Source organism: Eublepharis macularius, chromosome 10 (genome assembly GCF_028583425.1).
Source record: "Eublepharis macularius isolate TG4126 chromosome 10, MPM_Emac_v1.0, whole genome shotgun sequence".
In the NCBI taxonomy this organism is placed as follows: Eukaryota; Metazoa; Chordata; class Lepidosauria; order Squamata; family Eublepharidae; genus Eublepharis; species Eublepharis macularius.
Window position 1 is genome coordinate 26,835,810 of NC_072799.1, and position 24,372 is coordinate 26,860,181.

Below are 24,372 nucleotides of genomic sequence, written 5' to 3' on the forward strand. Positions count from 1 at the left end.
AACTGTGGCAGTTTGAGAACTACTGAAGTACAATAAAATGTAGAGGGGGGTGACTTTACCGGGGAGGAGAAGAGGTAAAAGAGAATTTCTAAGCAGTTATGATATTAGATTGATATATATAGAATAATAAATAGAATATTGATAGAAAATAATTAATCATAAGGGTTAACTATAAGGATTGATTAACTAATAATATTTTCTTTTTGATTCCGTACAGTGTACCAAACTGAATATGTTTATTTGAAGTTGTATATGAGTCAAATTGATTGATATCATATATAGACTTATGACTGAAGGGGAATAGAAATACTAATGTAAACAAATATAACTAAAATAGAAAGAAGAAGATAGAATGAATAACATATAGAATATAAGTTAAACTGGTTGATTTATATGAATGTATGGTTTACATAGTTTATGATATATAGAAATATTTGAAAGTGAAATAATGAAAAATGGGATAAATTGTTTATCCATTATGGAAAATGGGACTCATAGTCAGGGTACAGAGTATTAAAAATAGTTAAAGAAGTATTGCTTAGAATAAAGGGAGAATATATATTTGTTAGATAGAGGAGATTAAAAGGAGTAAGGGAAAAGGGACAAAGGGTTGGAAAACTGTTGGAAGTCAACAAAAAGGGGGAGGAAAGGGAGGGGGTTAGAAATTGGGAAATGGGAATATTGACTGTAATGTGTAAACATTTGATCCTAACCCAATAAAAAATTTTTCAAAAAAAAAAAAAAGCCCTCTGGTGGCATGGCTGTGAAACAGGTATAGGGAAAGTGCAGGAAAACGGACTGTCTGGATACTCCATTGCAATAAAGCAAGACGAGCACCATCGCCATGTGGAAGAAACTCATGACAATTGCACACCTCCCTATTTCCAGTTGTGTTAAGGAGCTGACCATGAGCCCTTCCAAATTCATACCTTAGAGTTTTCCCCATTCCTTTCAGTGGAACATTTCTATGTACATGGAAGCTGCACTCCTAAACCATTATTGGCAAAAATAATTCCACTGAAACCTGTTGTTGTTGTTGTTGTTGTTGTTGTTGTTGTTGTTGTTGTTGTTGTTGATGATGATGATGATGATGATGATGATGATGATGATGATGATGTGTCAGACAACCAACATGGCTGTGATTCTAGATTCCTCAAGGTGTGCAAAGAAGAGTTTCTGCATATGCAGGGGAACATCTGTGTCTTCTCCACAATGAGTAGCAGCTCTTTTGCCTCTCAATGCCACATGAGAAACCAAAGACACAGCATGGCCAATGTGAGCTTTATAATAGCAGACAAAAAAGTATGACTCAGGGATGAAAATGCCCTGCGAATATGTGTGTTCTTTATGTCCATTACTCTGTGATTTCAGCATTAGGGCAGACCTGATGAAATGCTCCTGGAATCTGCTGCCTCCGCAATAACTGCAGGAAAGATAGAAACGCTAGGATGAATATCAATTTCAGAGCACAACCTGAGCCTCAGCTGAGCCTCATCGGATCTATAAAGCCAGGGCCCAAGGAGGGTAACACTAGTTCCTTTTTATGCAGACACAACCCTCATCCCAGACCAGTGAGCCACGTTAAAGGTAAAGTGCCTTTTCAAGGTTAATATGATCAGTCTCTGAATGAACAGAAAATACACATTTCATTGCAATATTCTCTCTCTCTCTCTCTCTCAAATATATGCAGCAATACAGAATGTAAAGCAATCCCAGTAAGTCTCCAGTTGCAGACCTGGTATTGATTCCAAGGGGAATAATGAAAAGCAATGGCCCATTTTCCAAACCTCAGTAACTGATCCCCTATAATAAGGCTCCTGAATAAACCCACCACCAATTTTTCCAGTAACATTTCAAAACCTCCCTGGGGATGAGTAAAAGGAAGAAGGCACAGTGAAACATATTAATGATAACAGTAACATACCAGTAACAATAAACTGGCTTATGGAAGAAACTTGTGCTTCTCATCTTATCTGACCCCTTGAGCTTTGGAATTCTCAGTCCTTTGTTTCTGGAACTCAGGCCATAACTACATAATATCCTTTACCCTCCCTGGGCCCCGTTGATCAAATGAGTGCTAGGAAATCCAGGTTTTGGAACTGAATTGCCAGGCACACAGTGGACCAATTTGGATCAGGATCACGGTGCTGAGGGGAGCCTTGGATTAAGCCTTCCCCTCCTGCACCATTTTCATGAAGTGAAACAATCCAGGGAAGCTGCTATTTGCCTCACTGGAGAAGACTTTTCCCAACAGGGAAAATATCGGTTCCTAGGACCATTTCAGGTTAGGAAAACACTACAGTGGGGGAAGGCTTAATCCCTGTCTCTCCACAGCCCTGATCTGAATTAGAGACCCAGGGCAGGTGGGAATTCCATTCTGAGCACCAAACTCCCAGTACATATCAGGTCGGCAGGTGAAAATGGGGAGGGGGATACAAGGACAATGTGTTGTCTAGCTAAGCTCTCAAGTCAAGTCATTCCAGGTATGATAACGATGGCAGAAAGTGTTGGTTTGCTACCTAATTATACCTCCTGGAGTGCACATGCGCACACAGGCCATCAAATAGCAACCAACTGATGGTAACCTCAGTAAGGGGCTTTCAAGGCAAGTGAGAAGCAGAAGTGGTTTGCAACTGCCTTCCTCTGCAGAGTCTTCCTTGGTGGTCTCCCATCCAAGTAGTGGCCCTGCTTAGCTTCCGAGATCTGATGAGATCGGGCTTTAGCATGCTGCCTGCCCTCCCTTCCTAGAGGACTCATTCATAAATATTTGCGGGCTCTTGTTTGGGATCAATGAGGTACCATTAGCAATACAAGTTAAGTGCTGGGCTGAAAGATAAAAAAGCTTAACAGAACACAGCAAGCTGCCACTAATCAATCAGTGGGGCTTAGTAAGCTAGACTCTGATGATTCATCAGGCTGCGGCTTTCTTCTTAGGGTTCCTAATCAGGGGTCGGTTCACGCAAGAGTCTTTGTTGCTAACAATATCAAATGATGCCCAAGGGAATGATGCTCCTGAGTCCACATACTTCATTTTAATGGCAGCTCAAACATAGTATTTTTAATGAAGACAGCTGGCATATTTAGCTGTGACACATTCAGTGTTGGTTCACACAGGAATGTGGATTACCGGATGTTGTTATCTGAATATTCATAGGATGACCTTCAATTTTATTTATGAACTGTCCCCATTGAAAAACATTGTGTTGGATCAGATGGTGAGTGAAATGAAAATTCAGTTTGTGATTAATCGGCAATGACTCGTCCTGTCATGTAAGAAATCATCTACTGTTACTGTCAAATGCCGCATTCAGGTGTGAACCAGCTCCAAGTGATGCATAATTTAGGGGTGTACATGCACATGTGAACCAGATACTGTGGTTTGCAACCCACATCTGCACTGCGTCCGTACACCAAACCCAATCATACAACTGGGAAGAATTTACCAGGCACCTAATTATAAACTCTCCTTTTTTGTCTAGGATTAAACAATGTACCCGTCTGTGTTGTGAGAGATTCAGGCAATTCTTCAGGACATTTCATAATGCCAGAGATAGAACAGCGTCAGAGTCTCGTGTGCACTAGAACAGCTGTGGGATGTCCTTTTTCTGAAACCACCACACCAAGCCTGCCATCTCTCACTAGCAGAAAGAAAAGTTTCCCAAAGCCAATTTCACGTAAGTAGGCTCACTTAATAAAGAAAGAAGCAGCAAATGGGTTCAGGACTGGTTTTCCAGACAAGCCACTCAAGTAACTACTTAAGATGGCACAAGGAGGAGGGTGCTGCTGCACACGCTAAGGGGGGGGGGGGTTCTGCACAGTTCTGGCTCCATTTTTACCCTCTGTTCTTTTTTTGGAAGTCAATTTTGAGTTGATTTTTTCCTTTTGCGTAATGTTTTCTTCAGTTTTGTTTGTCCAACCCATTTCCATCCACCTTCAACCCACTTTTCAATAACTGGACATTCATCATCATTGAACCACTCTTCCCGCCAACTTCCTTTCCCCCTTTCTGGTTTTGTTTTGATCTTTTTAATTGTCAGTTTCATATTGCTATATTGACCTACTATTCAGTGTAGCAGGTTCTCTGAATTCCCAGATTTCTTTTTTTTAAAAAGAGTAAGTCTCTAGTCTAACCCCTTTCCTTGCAGAGATATAAGCTGGCCAGGAGAGGGGGGTAGCCACTTCTGGTGCCAGGAAAAGCAGCAGAGTTTGAAAAGCACATAGCCACAGCAGGGCCGGATCTAGGGTTCCCGGCACCCGGGACAACCCAAGTCTGGCTGCCCTCCCAGCCCTCCATGCCACTCGCTTGCCCAGCAGGACAGGGAGCACTTGGCAAGCTGGCCGCCCCCTCAGCCGGGCAGGCAAATGGCACAGAGAGCTGGGAGGTCGCCCACGCCATTCGCCTGCCCCGCAAGACAGGGAGCGCGGGGCAAGCTGGCTGCCCCCTCAGTGGGGCAGGTGAGTGGCACAGGTGGCCTCCCAGCTCTCTGTGCCATTCACCTGCCTGGCTGAGGGGGTGGCCAGCTTGCCGCACGCTCCCTGTCCTGCTGGGTAGGTGAATGGCGTGGGTGGCCACTCAGCTGCCTGCGCTGCCGCCGGTGCACTCCTGGCAGCTGGCAGCTGCGCCCGGTGCCCCCTCTTTGGCCGTGCCGGGGGCAGACTACCTCCCCTGCCCCCCCCCCTTGATCTGGCCCTGAGCCACAGCTGCTCTGGGCTGTGTCCCAACAGAAGTCATTTTGCTGGCCTCTCTGCCTCCTGGCTTTGGGTCAGCCCAGGCAGAGCTCTCCAGTTTGGACAGTAAGTGGAGGGATTTAGGTAGGGGGGGGGTGGAGCTGTTATCCTTTTAAGCACCCTCATACAAAGACTTCTCCATGTGTATATTTTCAGTTTTTTAAAAATTCAACCCTTATATTGATCTAGCAGTATCAGCATGCACAAAAAAAGGTGCTACTGTGACATCACCATAGATGCTACCAGTGATGACAACACCCGCCCTTGCTCAAAAATCCTGATGATTTAAGACATGTGCAGAACAAAATAAACCAACTCCACAACTGTAAAAATGCAAAGGGAAGGCAGATGTGAAGAACCATACCGAAACTGATTCCAGTGTTTGGGGATCAACTGCTAAGAACATTACGAATAAATCGAGAGTGTGAAAAAGCCCAAAGTCTCATTAAAAATCTTTGCATTCTAGATGCTATGAAAGAAGACATTGCACAACTCCCCAAAAGAACAGGGAACACGCTCATTTTAAACAGAAAGGTAATGACTAATGAGATGGGCCTTACTAAGCTTCATAATTCAGACTATCAGGATTTCTCATCTCAGGCTTTGACTCTATGAATCCTTGCACCAATGTCCAATAAGCATGGAAAACCTCTCTGCTTTTCCACATCTCACATTCATTCCAATGGGGCTTGCACATGCTTCTAGTGGCCCTCACTGTCTATTTGAATGTAATGGAGGCAGTGGAAGGTCTGTGGGTTGTTTCTAGCACTCCAGATCTTTTGCCCCTGGACCCAGTGGAGGAATGAGAAGCAGCAGCAGTGGGGTGAGCTGAGGGGTAAATCTCATCAAGCGCTTCTTGCCACACTGCATGTGGCTGTATGCCAGAGCATTGTACATTACTGCTTGCCCCTCACAAGGACCAAATCAAAGGCATCCCCTGTCCAAGAGGTGGGTGATAGGCCTTCCCATAGCTTGTGCTTCCCCATGCTAATACAGGATTCTCCGGCCAGGCACTCATGCTTAGACAAACTCTAGAAAAGTCTTGGCACGGGGATGCATATTTTGTATACTGCCAACCCCTGCAATAGTATATTTCAGAACTCTTAATTATCCAAGAGCTATAACCTCTCCATTCACTTCTGTGAGAGTTCATGTTCGGCCTACACAAAACCTGCAAGACAGCTGGGGAGGCTAAGATTTTTTGGGTCTGGGTTTTCAGTTGTGCTTGAAGGTGCCCTCTGCAGAGGGGAACTCCTTTCCCCTCCTACTAACTCAGAAGGCATGGGGGAAGAGGAAAGGAAATGTGTAGTGATCAAGAGGCAAAACTGACTAGGAAAGTCCATATTCTTTACCTGGGGCCCAAACATTCTCTCAAAGGACCTGCTTGCATATATGCTTGGGGGCAATTACTTGCACCTAAAATTACAGTCTCTTTGTTACATAATAAATTTGGAAAGGAAGGCTACTACAGAGCAGAGTAGTGCGTTCTTCATAATAAGGGGACAAATATGACTAGAACCCTACATTATAGCATAGTTAACATAATGGTTAATCCAGACTTACTAGGCATGTCAGAGGTGACCCTCTAGTGTTGGACTCAGGTCTTCGATGTCTGGCAACATTTACAATTGCTACACGTCAGTTGATGTAGTATTTTTATTGTTTCCATCTATATCACTTGCATCTTTTTATGTGCTGATTTATAATCAGGGTGATCCTCTGAGAAAACATATTCCAGAAAAGTCACAGACTATGCCTGCTCCTGACGTTCGTGCCCTTTCACCAGCCCTGGCCCTCCGTTACAGACCAGAAATCATAGAGAATATGAATTATAGCTCAACCTATCTGGACAATGAAATAAAAGTAAGAGGCCATTAGTAAGTGGTTCTTTCCTGTGTCACACATTTTTGTTTAGTTCGAGAAAAGAGGAGGAAGACATTTAGATCTTGCAATTGTATCCAACTAATCAGTTTAAAAAAAATGGGATATGAAATTGTTGGTGGCAGTACTAGACTGACAGAGAAAGATTACAATTTTAAAGGGGTGATTATAACATGAGACTGCTGAAATTGAATTCATTAACAGATTCAGAACAATGGACTCCCCAGGGCTGAACAGAGACTTAGGATTCTTATCTCACTACAGATGCTAACTGCACGTTTACATCCCGACATCTTCCTTTGCTCCACCCCTCCCATCCAGTCAAGCTGCGTTGTACCTTTACATCCAGATGCCCTCCCTTGTAACACCCCCCCATTCGGCTGGGATATAAAGGCTGAGGGACTCATGTCTGAAGAAGGGAGCTCTGACTCTGAGGATCTTGTTGGTCCCTAAGGTACCACTGGACTCAAATCCTGCTGTTCTACTGCAGACCAACACATCTACCCACCTAAAACTACAATTTTAAAGATATTTTTCATTGGCCGTTGTTAGTACAAGCTCTTTTCACAGAAGTCAAATGAGTAGTCAAAACCCATGAAAGGCAAAGCAGTTTGGTGTAGTGGTTAAGAGCACAGGTCTCTAATCTGGAGAGTCGGGTTTGATTCCCCACTCCTCCACTTGAAGCCAGCTGGGTGACCTTGGGCTAGTCACAGTTCTCTGGAGCTCTCTCAGCCCCACCCACCCCACAGGGTGCTTTGTTGTGGGCATAATTGTGACATACTTTGTAAACCACTCTGAGTGGGCATTAAGTTGATCTGAAGGGCGGTATATAAATCAAACGTTGTTGTTATTCTCAATTACCCATTTCAAATTTCAACCTGGGCTGTTTCTGCAGAAAAAATGGTAGACCTGTTATCCTTCTTGAGTCTCAGTGCGAAAAGAGGACTATAAATAACTTAAATTTTAAAAAAATTCCTTTTAGCCAAGGATGGATGGTTCTCAAACTGCAAAACTGAGGGATGCTAAAGGAAACAATGTAATACTGCATTTTGTAAAATCCTTGCAGATGATGCTCTGGAATAACATATTTCACTGACCTACAATTCACTTCTAAATATGTGTAACATGGAACCCACCTTTAGTTTTTATTATCTATCATTCATCCTGGTTTTGGTTCCTAGTTTGACCAGATTTGACAGGCATGGCTTCTGTACCAAACAGATGCAGGAAAAGGGAATGTTGATAAATTCTTTTACCTCCGCATCAAAACAGCCTTGCGGAGATCCCTCCTTTTATGTACATATTAGAGGTACAGGAGGTCTGTCCTCCATTGCAGCTGGTCACCCTGTCTGATCATGGTGGTGATGCCAATGCTGTGACTCAGGTTAGGTCAGCATGCAATTCTCAGGTGGGTCACACCCACCACTTGAAGACTGATTGTATAGTTTTGTCCCTGAATTGTTTGAAGTTCAGACTGAAGAAGGGAGCTCTGACTCTCAAAAGCTTATACCCTGAGAATCTTGCTGGTCTCTAAGGTGCCACTAGACTCAAATCCTGCAGTATAAGGCAGCATCATGAATCTGTGTCATACTCACATGCAATTTTGGCTTTAACTTTGGCTCACTGTATGTAGCCTGAGCTAAGAGAATTCTAACAAAACTTGGCTTAGTTTTGGAAATATGCACATGTATGTAATTTAATTCTCTCCTGATATGTCACTGAATTTGGGCCAACCTTGAACATTTTTTTCCAAAAAAGAAAAAAATATTTGTACAATAAATCTATCTAATCTACGGGCACATTTTCATTTGTATCACTTTGATTTGTCCCAGATCCTAGGAAAGCTTCGTGATATTTTACAAATAGATTCCATTGCAGTGATCCAGGACTGGGTGTCAAAGGCAAGTCTCAAAGGTAAGAAGAAGAATGAATTAGGATTGGTATGCCAATCAATCAATCAATCAATCAATCAATCAATCAATCAATCAATCAATCAATCAATCAATCAATCAATCAATCAATCAATCAATCAATCAATCAATCAATCAAATATTGTCAATTGACTATCTTTTTTTTTTTTTACTGTGGCCAAACACCAGGCAAATCCACACGCCCTTGGCGTGTCCCGGCGTTGTGCTAAATGTTCACTAAACACCCAGAAGTATAGTGTCTTTCTAGCACAATTCAGAAATCGTGCTAGAAAGATGCTATATTTCCGAGTGTTTAGCGGGGTGTGGGGGCAGGGGCGGGGGTCTGGCATCCCTACTCCCAGGAGTGATGCTGTTGTGCTGCCCCAAGAGTGCGCACTTTACAGCAGGCCAATTTGGGCTTCAAATGGGCCAAAATAGGCCTGTTGGGGGCCCAAATCGGCCTGCTGCAAAGCACAGGAGAGCTCTCGGAGGGACACAATGACATCACTCCCAGGAGTGACGCTGTTGCACTGCCTCAAGAGCATGTCTGGGAGTCCTGTTCCCATGCCTTCCTCCCCCGCTGGCCAGGTCAGTGGAGGTGGGGGGCAGAGGGTGAAAGCAGGGGATCCCCCACTCCCACTGGGGAAATGGGATCCCTTTGTGACCGTAGTACTACAGCAATTACACTAGCTACCAATCTGCTTCTGAGTGCAATTCAAGGTGTTGGTTTTGGCCTTTAAAGCTCTACAGTGCATTTGAAAGACTGTCTTCTCCCATACGTTCCTGCCCAGAAATTAGGATCACAGAGGAAAGCTGTCCTGATTATCCATCAGCTAAAGAAGTTCACCTGGTGGGTACACAAGAGAGGTCCTTTTTAGTGGCAGCCTCACGATTATGGAGCGGCATACCCAGAGAGGTGTGCTTCTCCCTCACTGCTGATCTTCAGGAAACAAATGAAAACATTTTTATTTAAGACTGCTTTTAATTAAGTTTGTGTTTATGTTCATTGGCAGTCCTAGACTGTTTTTAAACTGTGTTTTTGCCCCCCCCATAAGGTCTTTGCAGGTTCCCCACTGTGCAACTGGGCCCATTCTGGCAATCAGCACCATGAAGCTGGGCCACAGTTTTCCTAGGTAGAGGCTGCCAGGGGTAGGGAAGGAGGGGAAAATGAAGTACAGGGGCAGGGAGTAGATTGGCTGGTAGGTGGGAAGGAGAGGAGGAGGCATGAATGGGGGGAAGGCTGTGGGGGCTTTCAGGGAAGGAAAAAAGGAAGTAGTAGGGGAGGTGAAAATTAGAAGTTCTCACGGATTCCCCATTCCTCTTTCCAATTTTTCAAAAGGCATTTGTTGTGGAAATGGATGCCCATGCAGAATATCCCCTGCTGTTGAAAGAGAACAGAGGCACCCTTCCATGCATGGTTCTGATTCTGTGAGCCTGGGCAGATCATGAGGGGGAGGGCAGAAGGGGTTGCATCAGTGCTTGGTTATCATGGCCCTTCTTGCATGTCCAGGGTGGTGCTGATTGCCACCTTGGGATCGGCTGGCGGTTTTCCACAGGCTGATTTGGCTAGGGATTCTGGAGGTGTTTCGCCATCTTCTGGGCATGGAGCAGAGGTCACTGGGGCAGTCGGGGGGTGGGGTGGTATTTATGAATTTCCTGCATTGTGCAGGGAATTGGAGTAGATGACCCTACAGTAGAGGTCCCTTCCAACTCTATGATTCTATGATTCATACAGAGGAGTCCTATGATAGACATTTTCTTAACATCATTATACACATTATACTTATTTTCAATAACTGAATTTTAAAAATTAGACCTACTTTCCTCTCCCCTTGATGTTTCAGAAAAGGAGTTTATATCAAATTTCATACGTTCAGACATCACCACCAGAGATCTGCTGAATTATCATCAGCAAAATGTGCAGAGTAGAAATGAAGTGGCACATCTAAATTTGCAGGCTATGCTGAAAGGGCCAAAAGCCAAAGAATCAACAGAGGAAGAAAAACAGCTTAGGTAAATTCATAGAAATCACTACAGAACAGCGTTTAAATGGAATACTACCACAAGGAAGCCTTTGCATTGTTTGACCGAGCCACATCCTAAATGTTTATCCAGAAGTGTATTTCAGAATCCCACAAGAACAGTACAGCCATCCACCATCTGAGAGCGCATTGCTGATAATACAACAGAGGCTGACAAGTCATTTCACTTACAGATAAATGCCCAGGTAGACCACCGCCCTACAAGGTCATTGGTGGTGTCATATATGCCTGTCTGCGTATCTGTCATGAATATATTCTGTGTTATGTACTGATCCTCTGAGAGCATGAGAAGTTTCTTATTGATGTTAAGGCAGTAAGTTATCTCGCAAGTATTTACTTTCTCTTTCCCCACTGCCTCCAGCAAGTGTCCTTGAAGGCCGGCTCAAAATGTATCCTTCTTGGAAACTGAGATTATTTCATTCTTTGTTCTGTCTAGCCTAAACCTAGCTTCTCCTCTTCACCCCCCTGGCTCCTTTGCCCCCAAACTTTAACGGTCCCTATCCCTATGGCAGGAACCTTCCCTATAACTAACACTACTGACCCCATCCACATCACTTCTGCCAATTCAGTTGTCTAAGCACCTTGAACTTGATGGATCTCTAATAAAGTTACTTCAATCACTACACCTGTGTGTTTGCTGTGGAGAACTTGGGGAATCTACCTGCCAATTGACATTTTGGCAGAAGTGACGTGGATGGGGTCAGTAGCGTTAGTTATAGGGAAGGTTACCACCATCAGGATAGGGACCGTTAAAGTTTGGGCGCGAAGGAGCCAGGGGGGTGAAGAGGAGAAGCTAGGTTTAGGCTAGCCAGAACAAAGAATGAAATCATCTCAGTTCCCAAGAAGGATACATTTTGAGCCACCCAGCTGGCCTTCAAGGACACTTGCTGGAGGCAGCAGGGAAAGAGAAAGTGTCTAGACCCAGCAAAGTTCGGGTTTGATTGGACAGATACAAGCAGAATCAATACCCAGCAATTCTACTGGTGCCTCAGGAGTCACTTGGCTTGAACCTCTCAGCAACAGTGCTCATCAGGGTAAGATCATCAAGTGCTTCATGTACTACCAGTTGGTAGGAGAAAGTGATGGGGGAGCTAGTGCCCCATGTGGGTGCTGGAGTGTTGGCTTGCAGTTCTGCAGAGGCCGCTCAGCTTGGGTTCCTCCAGGGCCATTTTAACCCTCATTTGCCCCTGTAATATAACCATATTAATTCCTGGCACAACAAGGAAGTCCTCCGGTGCATGCAGGACCATGCTGCAGAGCTCCCAGGCCTGTTCCCTGCATATTCTCCCCTCCCCTCGTTGGTCAGGTAAGTGGTGTCAGGGGGTGGAGGCTGGGAGCAGGGGATCTCCTGACCAGGGGAATGGGATCCCTATTAAGGACAGGAGACAGAGCTCTGACAAAGAGCACAGAAGACACTGAAGAGAGAGTTTGTGACCCTTTATCTGAGCAAACTAAATTTATTTTGTTATTTATCGCAAAGCTTGTTTTCTGTTTAACTCCCTATTTTTCCACTTTTCAGATAACAAAATTTAAGATACAAGTGCTAAGATAGCATAGGATGCATTAGCTTGCAGTTTTCTCTCAAGTGTTGGGGTATATTAGCATTTTTGCCTGTAAAAACAAATGCATTTATAATTTTTAAATTCCATAAATATGTCAAACACCTCAATTTTTCTATGTTAAGTAAGTTATAAATGATGCATTTTATGGTATTAATGCAGTCAAATTAGTTCAGGTTTGATTGGACAGTAAGTACTGCATGTTATTTCAATTTCTTCCCAAATTTCCTTTTTTTCTGGGGGGAAAAATAGGAAAAAACCCTCCTCCTTCCACAGCGTCATAATTTCTGGAAATTTTATATCTGTAACAGGGACCCCTCCTCCCTTTTCCAGCAGTGGAAAAGCTGGCAGGCTCCAACCCAATGTTTCTTTTTAGTTAACTAACACTTGATCTCTGCATGTGTTGAATTTCCTCCTCTCTCCTCTTAAATTGTGTTGCACCTACTGGATAGAGAATATGCAAGCCTTCTTTCTTCTGTTTAGGAATATAAACGAAGGATCAACAGCCAGTACAGGAACAAGATCAGGTATGTGTTTTAAATTTTAGAACTTTAATGGACAGGAGACTGTACATTCAAAAGTAACATAGACGGATTTTAACATAAAACTGTGGGAACTTAATCAGCCTGCCACCTGAGAGACACTGTCAGTGCAATCCTATGCAGAGTTAGTCATCTAATCCCATGCAAATTAATAGATTTAGAAGGGTAAAACTCTTAGGATTGCAACGAGCTTTTGTTTTAGTGATAAAGCTCTATGTTCCAAGATCCATGGACAAATTTTCCCACCATAAACTTCTCACTGGTATAATGTAATGTAATGTAATATATATTTCAGATAGGGGAAGAGATCATTTGCTCACAAGGAAAGAGAAAATCAGAATCCCAACTGTGGACTCGCTGCCCTTAGATCATTCTCCCACCATACCCAAAATTCAGGAAAGCAAGCAGACCTCTCCAAGAATACCACAAACCAACAGCCAGCTGCTCTATACCAGGTCTCGTGGTAAGCGGCCACAACGTAATGCAGAACAAAATAAGCCTCCGAAGAACCTGTGAAGAAGACCTTTTGGAAGATACATGGTCAATCCTGCACAATCAGGTCAGTCTCCCAACTCTTTTAGACAAGGATCTGTGGTCTCCACATTTAGATCTTTGGTATTACCTGTGGAGTGTTTATGCATAAGCACATAAATACAGACTATTCCAAACTTCCTTGATTGTTAGCATATTGAAATGGTAAACAAAATGTTAATAAATTTATTTTTTCCTCTCTTGCAAGATTTCATGACATGCATCTGATATTTGATATGAGAAGACATCATTGATATTTTCATGGACAGCGTGGATCCATTTCTCTACAACTTTTAGAGTCTGAACACACTTCACAGTTAATGCGCCACAGGCCCACCCTGAGACTCATCATGATACATCAACTCAATATAGGTTATCTGATTTTCTTTCACACTTAGCTCTGTAATATCCATCAAAGGAACTGCATTATAATCCTATAGTACCATGCCAATCTACTGTGGTCAATGGAGTTCAGTTAGAACCAAGACAAAGAATGCCAAGGCAGTAACTTCCATGTAGCTGTTCCATGAGAATTACACAAGAAAAGGTGTATTAATTCCATGAGTAGCTATAATGAATGTACAGTATAATGACAGAAGCTTGGATTCAGTAGAGCATTTCTGTGGGTAGAAGGAGTTCTGGCCTAAGAGCACAACTTCCTTTCCTGTTTCTTCTTGCTTCAGTTCAAAATGCCTCCTCAAATACTGTTCCCGGGATCTCTCCATGGGCAGCATTTATTTATTTTATTTATTTACGTCATTTATAGTCTGCCTTTCTCATGGAGACTCAAGGCGGATTACACAGTATGAGATTAGCACAGTCAATCAAGAACATTTCCATAAACAATGCCATAGGGTGAATACATACAAAGACATAACATTAGCAGGAATCCAATACAATCTGGCCCATTAAAAGGTTTTCAAGCTCTAGGATGAATTGCAAACATGGACTGTGATCTGTTTGCATACCACCATGACATTCCCTAGAAGGCAATTTATAAATCTGAATTCTGCAGACAAACATTGCCTAACAAGTAAATGAAAGAGTTCCAGAGATGCTTGTCTGAAATTCTGCCTTATCTTGAGAGTGAATAGAGTTTGGATAAATTCAGAACAGTGTATTCTCTCGTAGACATACACAAAGCGAAGCTGGCAGTCATTACAATGTAATTTTTCAATATTTGGCATTTCTGAAAGGACTCTCTTGCATTCTGCTATTTAAGTGAGCTCAACCAATAGTAAAAAATGGTTCCTGTACCTGTTTTCTAATCTACTCAAGTTGTTAGTACACCACTATTCTGCCTACATATTACAATCATGCAACATAGCACCACATTCCAGTACTCAATGGAAAGTCTCGAGAATTATTCATGCAAGTTTAATTCAATATTTATTCCATGCAAATGAAACCTGGAATAAACAGAAAACTGAACTGGTTAATTGATGTATCTGAAGAAGTGAGCTGTGGCTCACGAACGCTCATACCCTACCACAAATTGTGTTCATTTTATAGGTGCTACTGGACTCTTGTTCTTTTCTGCTGATTCAGACAGATTAACACAGCTACCCATCTTGGTTAATTGATGGAATTGCAAAATAAACGCAAAAGGCTATTCTGCCCTATGCCAAATATTAGTCATTATAAGATATTGTAACTTAGTCAGTTTAAATATCATTTCAAGTTTCCCTATGCACTTCTCAAGAAGTCTGTGCTGAGACCCAAAGACCATGTGCAAGCAGGAAGTGCTGTATATGCACCAAACTGTAGCCCCTTATCCAGCATCCCTGGACCTCCAGGTAACTGCTCAGGGAAGGGGGATATGATGTTTTGCACATGAGATCCTGTCTTTTATTTCTGGTGGTTAATATGTTTTTTTTCATATTTATTGTGGGTTTAACTTCACTCCTCTGAGAAAAGGAGGAGGGGCTGGATGGGTGAGTGGAGTGTGATATGATTGGATGGTGGCTATACACCAGGGGGCAGAGTGAACTACAGTTTTTAGACAGAGTGCCAAGGAAAAGTATTCTTTCTGGTTTAGTTAGCCAAACTGTATAGAAGCCTGAAAGGAGACTCATTCTGACAAGTTCAATTAATCTATATGGAGTTCTGAGAAATTCTGGCTAAATCAGGCAAACTGTATGTAAGCCTGGGTCAGTCTATATGTACTTTAGAGAGAGGTTATTCTATCTAGGTCAGGCAAGCTGTGTGGAAAGGCCTGAGTGAATCCATGTCTATGTGGATGAGAGGAGTATTTGCTCTGTTAGCGAGGATCTGTTTGGAAAATTAGGCTTTGCGACCGGGTCTCTGAATTTACCTTTCAGAATATACAACTGTTTTTGAAACCAAGTTTATGAACGTATTCTGAAACCAATATACTCATCAAAACTCTGCAGCCATGGAAAGTCGCAAGATTATATCAGGAAGCAAGCATTATCTAACAAATTTTGAATGCCTTCTAAAGCAACTTTGAACACTTCAAAAAGGCCTAATTTCAAAAATGTATGAGATTCTCAGTTCAAAGGAAGGGAACTCTCCCTTACTATATCAGGCAAAATGGCATAAAGATTACAGTATCACTTTGTCTGATACCCAATGGGAAACTATATGGTCAGGAAAAATCTTACAATCTAAAGCAATATTAAATTTCTTTAAAATTAATTGCAAGGTGGTATATGACACCTCTTCAGTAGCACCATATTAATCCAGACATTCATCCTCTCTGTTGGACACATTGTGGTTTAATTGAAGATTATTTCCACTCCTGGTGGAAATGTCCCAAAGTTCAATTTTATTGGGACTCAATTATTTTACATATTAAAAAGGTAACTGGATATAAAGTCCCTAAACGTCCTGAAACCATTTTCTTATGTCTTTGGGAAGATACCACGATTCCCTCCACTAGGAAAGCTTGATCTTTATTATGCTTTCTGCTGCAAAAATGTTGACAGCTTCATCCTGGAAAAAGAAGAATCTACCACCTATGTCAAACTGGTACAAGAAGCTATGGGATGTCTTTATCATGGGTAAAATCTCTGACCATCTTCAAATCTATAAAAAAAATCCGTATTATCAGTTCACATTTTTTAACAATGGTTACCATTTTTAAGCTATACAAGCAACACAAAACATTCATCTCTCTCTGATCCATTTGTTTATAGTTATATTGGACTAATTTGACAAATTAGCAGAAGGGATGGTATTAATCCCTATGTATTGCGTTGTATTATCTTTTTCATGACACAACTAATCTGTGATTTGAGAATAATGTATAATTTACTTGTTTGTAAAATTGGGAAAAGATATATAATTTTTTAAAAACTGCAATCATCATACATTTTTATAAATAAATTCTACTTTTGGTTATGCAAAAAAGGATCCCTTTTTTACCTCACAACCCCCCTCATGCCTGGCCTTTCTGTCATACTACCATCTATAACAAGCCTTCCTATAATACCAGTTAAACAGAAGAGATCTAGGGTGAAAGCCTTTGGTGGCAGCAAAAACCTTTTGGGAAGGTGTATATGTAGGTCACACAAACAGGGCGAGACGCAACGTGTGGTGTTAGCACATAAGGTGTTCTTGAGGTATACGCCTGGATAAAATAGAGAACACCTGAAGCACTGTGTGTATGAAAGAAAAAGGAGTGTTGGTTGTGACCAGTGCCCTCCCGAGGTAAAAGTTGTAAGGTAATGTAAGAAGGAGCTGCAAATAAACATTCATGGGCAGGTTTAAAAACAAAAATCATTACAGGGGAATTCTGAGATGCCACAGTAGAAATGGGGGAGAAGAGCCGCTTTTGAAATGCCACACAAGATCCAAGTCCTAATCTTGAGTGTTCTAAACTGATGCACAACAAGCAGTCTGATATCCTACTCAAAGTTGCATAAAGGAAAAGTAATGCCTATGCCCTCCAATTCCCCTTCCACCCAATACTCAAGTGCACCTGCTTTTCTGCTGACTTGAGTGCTCCACCAAAAGAACCAGCAAACAAGTCAGAGTACAGAAATGAGAGATACTCCCTCTAAGACTATTCTGGTGTGGTGGTCACATTTCATTGTACTATAATAAAGTGATATGGCCCATCTTCAAACTCTCTCCCTCCCTTACACTAACAGCTGAGTCTGAAGTCTTCAGGATCCTGTCTGTCTGGAGCTATTGAAAAGGCTCTGATACACTAATTTAAAGAGTCATACATCCATGTCAAACACTTTATAAAAGTGCTCAGACTGCAACCTAATATTCCTGGGCACATATTTATATAACTTACTCCATGGAGCTATTAACATGACATTAGAGATTGGCTAGAGTAAAATAAAAATGTACTGTAAACATCCACGACGTTATGGGTACTAGAAACTAGAAACAATCCTTAAAAAAGGCAAGTAATGCTCAAGAGAAACAAAGAATGAAAATGATTTTTTTATGAACGCTTTACTAATGGACTGTGATTTAGTAGTCCTGTGCTAAGCCAGTGCCAAGGATGATTTGTTCTGTTGTGTAACAAGCAGGGCTTTTTTTCAGCAGGAACGCGGGGGAACGGAGTTCTGGAACCTCTTGAAAATGGTCACATGGCTGGTGGCCCCGCCCCCTGATCTCCAGACAGAGGGGAGTTTAGATGGCCCTCCGCATCTAAACTCCTCTGTCTGGAGATCAGGGGGCGGGGCCACCGGCCATGTGATGATTTTCTCCGAGGGCAACCTACTGAGTTCCACCACCTCTTTTCCCAGAAAAAAAGCCCTGGTAACAAGTAACCACAAATGGCAGATTAGTTCTATGACAATTAACAATGCAGACAGTATGCTTTCTTGCTGAAAAAGCTGTGCAAATGAGAAATGACATATGAGGTGTGTGGCTGTGGATGAGACTGGCCCACACGAGGGGGTGGGGGGCAAGAGTGCAACAGAGTTGGCAAAGGGTTCCATGGCTCCATGGTTCAGGGACAATAGTTTCATTAAGAAGATGCAGAACATATTGCTGAATCACTGTGGCCTGCTGAACTTCAGGCTCAGTACAAAGGCTTCCTCCATGGTATCCTGAGGTAGTCCCTGCTCTCTTCTCTGCTAGCTCCTCAAGCATGCCACACCTTCTCCACAGATAATGAAAAATTCAAACACAAAAACCATGTAATACCTTGCAAATGGACCAAAGTAACATGAGTGTGTAAACTTTCAAGTCCTCAGAATTTTTCATCAGGCTGGATGTTTAAAACAAGGATGGATAATAAATATTTAATGTCCCAATGTTAAGGTCTCTTTTATACATTCACAGAATGTCCTGCACACATATACCTTTAGCCATTTAGAAAGAAGAACATTGTAGCTTCCTATTGAAAATGCATGGTAAACTCCAGTAGCTGATCAAATGTTTGTCCAACATGAAACAGGACATACATGTCTGTTTAAAAAGCCAAGAACTGAAGGAAAATGTGGTAGTCGCTACATTAACAAGCCTGGAGATTACACTGGTTTAGTAGCGTCAATGGAAGCCAAAATAGCTATCAACACTTAATGGAGGGAAGCAATATTGGAAAAAAAAAAAAAGTATAATTTTCTAATGAAATTTCTTTGGATTTTATTTTTAAATTCACTATAACTAGATTCTACTAAAGCAAATAAATTACTCAGCAAAACAGGACAAATAACGTGGAAGTTCTGATAAAACTACTGGCCAGAAATAGTTGGAACAGTTCTTAATTTCAAGGGAGAAACACAGTATGCAAATGAGATGCTGTACTGTGCTGAATTTGAAAATTCATTAATGAGATTAAATATTACAGGTATCAAAATGCAAGTTTTTCCAGCATTTTGGTTTATTGACAACAGGATTTATGACCAAGAACTATACATTTCTTTGCAATTTTAAAAGAGATGGTCTGGAAATCAAGGCAAAACACTACCATTCCATTCTATTTAGATATTATGAAGTCCACAATATTTTTTATGTAGCAAACTTTTGAACTATGAATGCACTCTAGCCAAATTTAAGCACTTTGTAAATCTCACTAATGTCAGTGGAAAAACTGTTCAACTCTCTACGTCAATGAACTAAGTGGAATTAAAAGGTGCTCAATTTTGGCTAGGTCGTGCCAAGATCTTCTAACAAACTGAATATTACTGCAGTTCTGAACTGCTGAAATCTGAAGCCCTTTAAAGATCTAATATTATGCTTACATTTGCCCCTGCAACATTATAATGCCACTAAAAGACTGCATCTAACATATTTAGCATATTGCCCAAACTGGAAATTAAGATAAACTGTCATTGTAACAATTCGGTGACCAAAGCTTGCTTCTGTCCAACACAATTACCAATCAGACTATAGATCCAGAGGAGCAGCCATGTTAGTCTGTAGTAGCAAAATAGTAAAGAGTCCAGTAGCGCCGTTAAGACTAACCAACTTTATTGTAGCATAAGCTTTCAAGAGCCACAGCTGTGGTTCTTGAAAGCTTATGCTACAATAAAGTTGGTTAGTCTTAACGGTGCTACTGGACTCTTTACTATTTTGCAATCAGACTATAGTGGTACTTAAGCCCCCCATTTCATATTTTAGCACAGGAGCTGCTATAGCACAGTCTCCTCCTGTGCTGTGAAGGTAATGTGAAGATCCCAAGTGACGTGGAAGGAGCCTGTTCTATAGTTATTCCCTAAACTTGTCACTCCTGGAGTGTGGGGAGTAGCTGCAGCATGGGTTGATGTTGTAATATTACCTTCAGAGGGCAGGAAAGACTGCACTACACAAGAAGCTCATTTACAATGATAAAAGGGCCTTTAGATGTACTGCTGTGGAGTCATCTCCACCAGAGTAAACATAAAGAATGAACCCGTGTTTCTCTTACAAGTTCACACATCTGCACCAAGATTAAGAGGGAAATGTATTAAGACAGCCATGGGAAAAGGGCCTCAAAGGCCTTTTCTCTCATATTTTCTAAGAAAGAAACCAGACATTACTGTTCCAATTGGAATATAACATTTGTGCACCAAAATACCCCAAAGCAGGGCAGACTTCAGAACACCACAGAAGAACAAATTAAGAATTACATACAGCAGAGCTTCAGTCAAGGCACTGTTCACTATCACTAATACTCTATTGCCAGCTCTAGAAGAGAAAAAGTTACTTCTGGGCAAATATTGACATTTTTATGAGTAAAATAAATATTAGCTTCCTTGGGAAACATAAAAAACCTGAGAAAGTGCCCTTTACTTTACTAAAAAGCCGCTAAAGATCAAATATTTTAAAAGTAAAGATACAGTTCAGACGTGATAATGTAAATTCTGTGCTTGAAGTGAACTGCCAAGTTATGCAATGCCCCACGAACAGTTCTGCATTATTAGTACAGTATGCTTCCTCTCTTCACAGTCCATGATACTTCCATGTATATTCCCATTGGAAATTAGTCGCTATCAGAGACTTCATCTTGAACTACTTCTGACTCTTGTAGCTTGCACATAGAGGCATCAGTTATTTCATTCAGTGGTTTGGCTCCTTTTCGCGGTGGCAAGACAGTGAAAAATGCTTCTTCCCACACTCTTTTCTCTAAGTATGCGAGTATTATCTCAAACACTGCAACCAAAAGACAGAAAAGTCAGTTACTGCTTAATAAGTATATCCTCAGTAACAGACTGCACATAACACAGCTCAAAATAAAAGCACTACACAATCAACAGTTGTTGATTTGATGGAACATAAGCATTCCCAGCCACAAGAGGTCAGAATATAATTGCTACAGAAATGAGCTATCAAGGTTTCCCCTATGTTAACTAGCACTGCTGGGTTACCTGATTCTGACAGATTGATGCCATATTTTCATAAGTATATGAATACTTTAATTGATGACTTTTACATATTTTTATATAAAGATAAAACCCCCCAATAAAACCCAATGCTGAACACAAATGTGGAATAAGCAGGAGTCTGATGGCTCAGTTAAATTTCAGCACATGTTTTGGAGACACCTTTATAACCAGTTATACAGGGGGCCGGGCAGCGGGGAGAGAATAGGGGGAATTGTGGCAGAGAAAGGAGGGTTACTACTAAAAAACCAAAACATTTCTAAAAGATGAAAGTATTTATTTAATAGAAAGACCCATAATACAAAGAGAGATGGCAACGTGCTTTTACTGCATTTCCCCTATGCTAACTAGCACTTGTAAACCACTTTTTGTATTGTTTATAGTATATCTTGACTTAGATGGTTTGTTCTCATTGTTCTCTTAATTCTGTTATCCTAGTCAAATTACATTTTATGCTGTTTCATTGCAATGTTTTATATCCTGTAATCCACCTTGAGTCTCACCAATAAAGGTGGACTATAAAATAAATAAATGCCTCATCAGTGAGGTATTATAACATGTCAACTGGTAGAATGGTATAACGCAGAGTGTTTATCAGTCTAATAAACCAAAACTGTTTGGGGCTGCTGCTGTCCAGGAAATTTGCCATCTATATGACCACCACACTCATTAAATATTTGGGGATAAATGAGACTGGACAAAATTGCAGTCTTTTAAAAAATAATTATCAAAAGACCTAGAAACTGATACAAACAGATTTATCGAGTTGGAAAAAATTAAAAATCTCAGGGCTGGGGAGAATTTCGGCAATCAAAATGAATGTATTGACAAAATTAAATTCTCCCCAGCCCTGAGATTTTTAATTTTTTCCAACTTGATAAAACTGTATCAGTTTCTAGGTGTTTTGATAATTATTTTTAAAAAGACTGCAATTTTGTCCAGTCATATTTGTATATATGTCCAGTCGTGTAGATAGACAGATGGATAGATACAGATATATAAAAGAAAGAATATTGGCAAAGAAAGATAAATATATTTATTTGGAATGGTAAGAAAACAAGAATAAGTTTTAAAATACTTCATGTTGAGAAAAGGAAAGGAGGGTTAGCGGTTCCAAACATAAAATTATATAATCAAGTGGCAGGTTTGGTTTGGATTGCAGATTGGGTTAAAAATCCAAGACAAAGAATTGTTAAACTCAAATCAGCAAGTTTTGATGAAGGTTTACATTATTTATGGAAAAAGAAATCAACCAAGATGATTATAACACAAGAAAGGAGCCATATAATTAGAGATGGTTTAAACGTTAGAATATACTGAGTCCTCCAAACTCTCTGCTCATGTACCTGATAAAAGCTTATCATGATGTCATCAAGAATGTCATCCTAACATATGGCAATATGGTAAATTCTTAAGGGAAACTTAATTTCTGGCAAGATATTAGGGATGAAGGAATGAATATTCAGTGGTTACCATATTACTAATCAGTTTCAAGATTAAAGAAGATTATTAACATGGGAGGTGGCACTTTAAGAGAGATGACTGAGTTAGAACAGCTGATTACAAAACAAAGATTACTTATTACAATGGATATGTAAGTTATTGCTTCAGTTAGAAACAGAAGAACAGGTTTAAAATGTATGATTAAATAGATCCAGAACTTCAGAGAGCAAATACCTATGCACCAATGGGAATGGTTATAGGAAAAAGGAATTAAATTCAGTCAGTCAGGTGTTAAGAGAAAATTGGTTCAAAATGTTCTTCAGATGGTATATTACTCCAAAGGATATTGAGAAAGTAGATAAAAACGACAAAGGAAAGTGTTGGAAATATCAAACTATAGATGGCGGTTGACGGGAAGATGGCGGCATAGAGGCAGCAGCACCAGATCAAGGCTCTCCACTTTATACTGAAACTACTGAAGAGCTGCGGACTTTTATCACCTCTGTCCTTGACTAGCAAGCAAGATAAGCAAGACAAGACTGGCTGAAAACTTGGGAAGTTATAATATCCCTTTACTTATTTAGTCTATCCTTTCACTTAGTCTGGCATAGTATAATCAGCCCAGAAAAGGAGGTGCTGTTAAAGGGGAATCGAAGCAAGAAGTGAGCGTTAAGCGAGTTAAGAAATAAGAGATTTCTAATTATGAAGAAAAAAAGTAACCAAAACAAGAAGCGTCCCAGAAGACACTCCTAGGATTCCCCAGGTACTTCTAAACCGGAGACGCAATTGAAAATAAGACGAAATGCTCTTGATTGATGTGGTGAGTGACCCTCCTTTGCATTCTGATAAAAGATTGGGGCCCTTAGAAACAGCAGAAAATGACTGTATTCATCTCTCTCCTTCTGCCCCTCTCCACGTATTGTTGCAGGGGGAGAGTTAACACAATCCTTGGAGACCAATCTAACTACGGCCAATACTGAAGATCTGAGCAAGGGGGTGCTTATTGGAGCTGATTTGTTGAATGTTGGATACCAATGTTTACTTATGGCAGAGATGGTTGTTGAGATTTTTCATAAGCTCACTAAGATTACTCCACTGTTAGAGGACTGTTCTGCCTCATTAAGTGCATCCAATTTGGCAAACCAGGCTGCAGCTAAAATAAGGAACACCCAAACAGGAGAGGCTACAGATAAGCTGACTTCATTTGCTGATAAGCAAAATAAGACAGCTGTTAATCCTTCCACTCAAACACATATCCTGACTGACAAAATAAGCCACAAACTCAAGCAGAATCTGGCAGTTTAATTGTTTTTTAAAGTAAATTAATATTGAAAATTGCAAATATTCCCTTGAACTGAGGAAGATGGAGTAATAAAAGGTTGATTATTCGCTCATTAGGTCACTTGCTGAGTACTGAACAACACCTTGAAGATCTCGAGCAGATAAGAGAAACTCCCAAGCAATAGTTACGCTTGGAAATTGCTCTTAACTTTCAAAAACTCTACCATTCCTTGCATGATGTTTAGAATGAAGAGGTTTCTTTCCTCTTTTCAAATTTTTCCAATCAGAGTGTTCATGGAAGAAAGAGAAAAACCATTACTCGCAAGGGCAGCATTTAGAGCACACATAGGAAAGCCATCCATATCTGCTACTGAATCTGTGCCAGATTCTCATTTACAAGCTACAGCTCATGCAAGAGATGATATATTCTCAGTGAAGCTGGCAATGAGTGAGACTTAAGGAGCCACATAAGGAACTGCACTCACCTAATTTACTCTATTATACCAATCAACTTAATAGTCTAAGGGAATGCACAGAAAACCTGATAGATCTTATATCTCCCCTACAGAGGTTTACAAATAACTCTGGAAAAACCTTGGACAATTTACTCCAGAAAAACACTTTTGGTATACCCCACTTAGAAGAGGATCATAAAGAGACTAAAG

General features: G+C 40.9%; 2 protein-coding genes across 2 annotated transcripts in view; one reads left to right on the plus strand and one right to left on the minus strand.

Moving 5' to 3' along the window:
• The first annotated feature begins 1,448 nt into the window (after positions 1-1,448).
• Positions 1,449-13,178, plus strand: C10H4orf17 (chromosome 10 C4orf17 homolog). Its single transcript, XM_054990416.1, has 8 exons — positions 1,449-1,587; positions 3,480-3,674; positions 5,195-5,262; positions 6,439-6,591; positions 8,442-8,523; positions 10,364-10,532; positions 12,604-12,647; positions 12,958-13,178. The coding sequence occupies exons 1-8, from the start codon at positions 1,449-1,451 to the stop codon at positions 13,176-13,178; spliced, it is 1,071 nt and encodes a 356-aa protein (XP_054846391.1).
• Positions 13,179-19,675: 6,497 nt separating this feature from the next.
• Positions 19,676-24,372, minus strand: part of TRMT10A (tRNA methyltransferase 10A) — a 28,084-nt gene continuing 23,387 nt past the window's right edge. The window contains exon 8 of the mRNA XM_054990249.1: positions 19,676-20,753. Coding sequence (XP_054846224.1) covers positions 20,584-20,753 — 170 coding nt within the window. The 3' untranslated portion in view covers positions 19,676-20,583. The remainder of the gene's footprint in view (positions 20,754-24,372) is intronic.

Bases quoted from the DNA above. Each gene is read 5' to 3' on its own strand.
- C10H4orf17 (XM_054990416.1), top strand. From the start codon at position 1,449: ATGAATATCAATTTCAGAGCACAACCTGAGCCTCAGCTGAGCCTCATC. The intron at 5,263-6,438 runs GTAATGACTAAT...ATTTATAATCAG, and splicing joins CGCTCATTTTAAACAGAAAG to GGTGATCCTCTGAGAAAACA. The intron at 8,524-10,363 runs GTAAGAAGAAGA...TTGATGTTTCAG, and splicing joins GTCAAAGGCAAGTCTCAAAG to AAAAGGAGTTTATATCAAAT.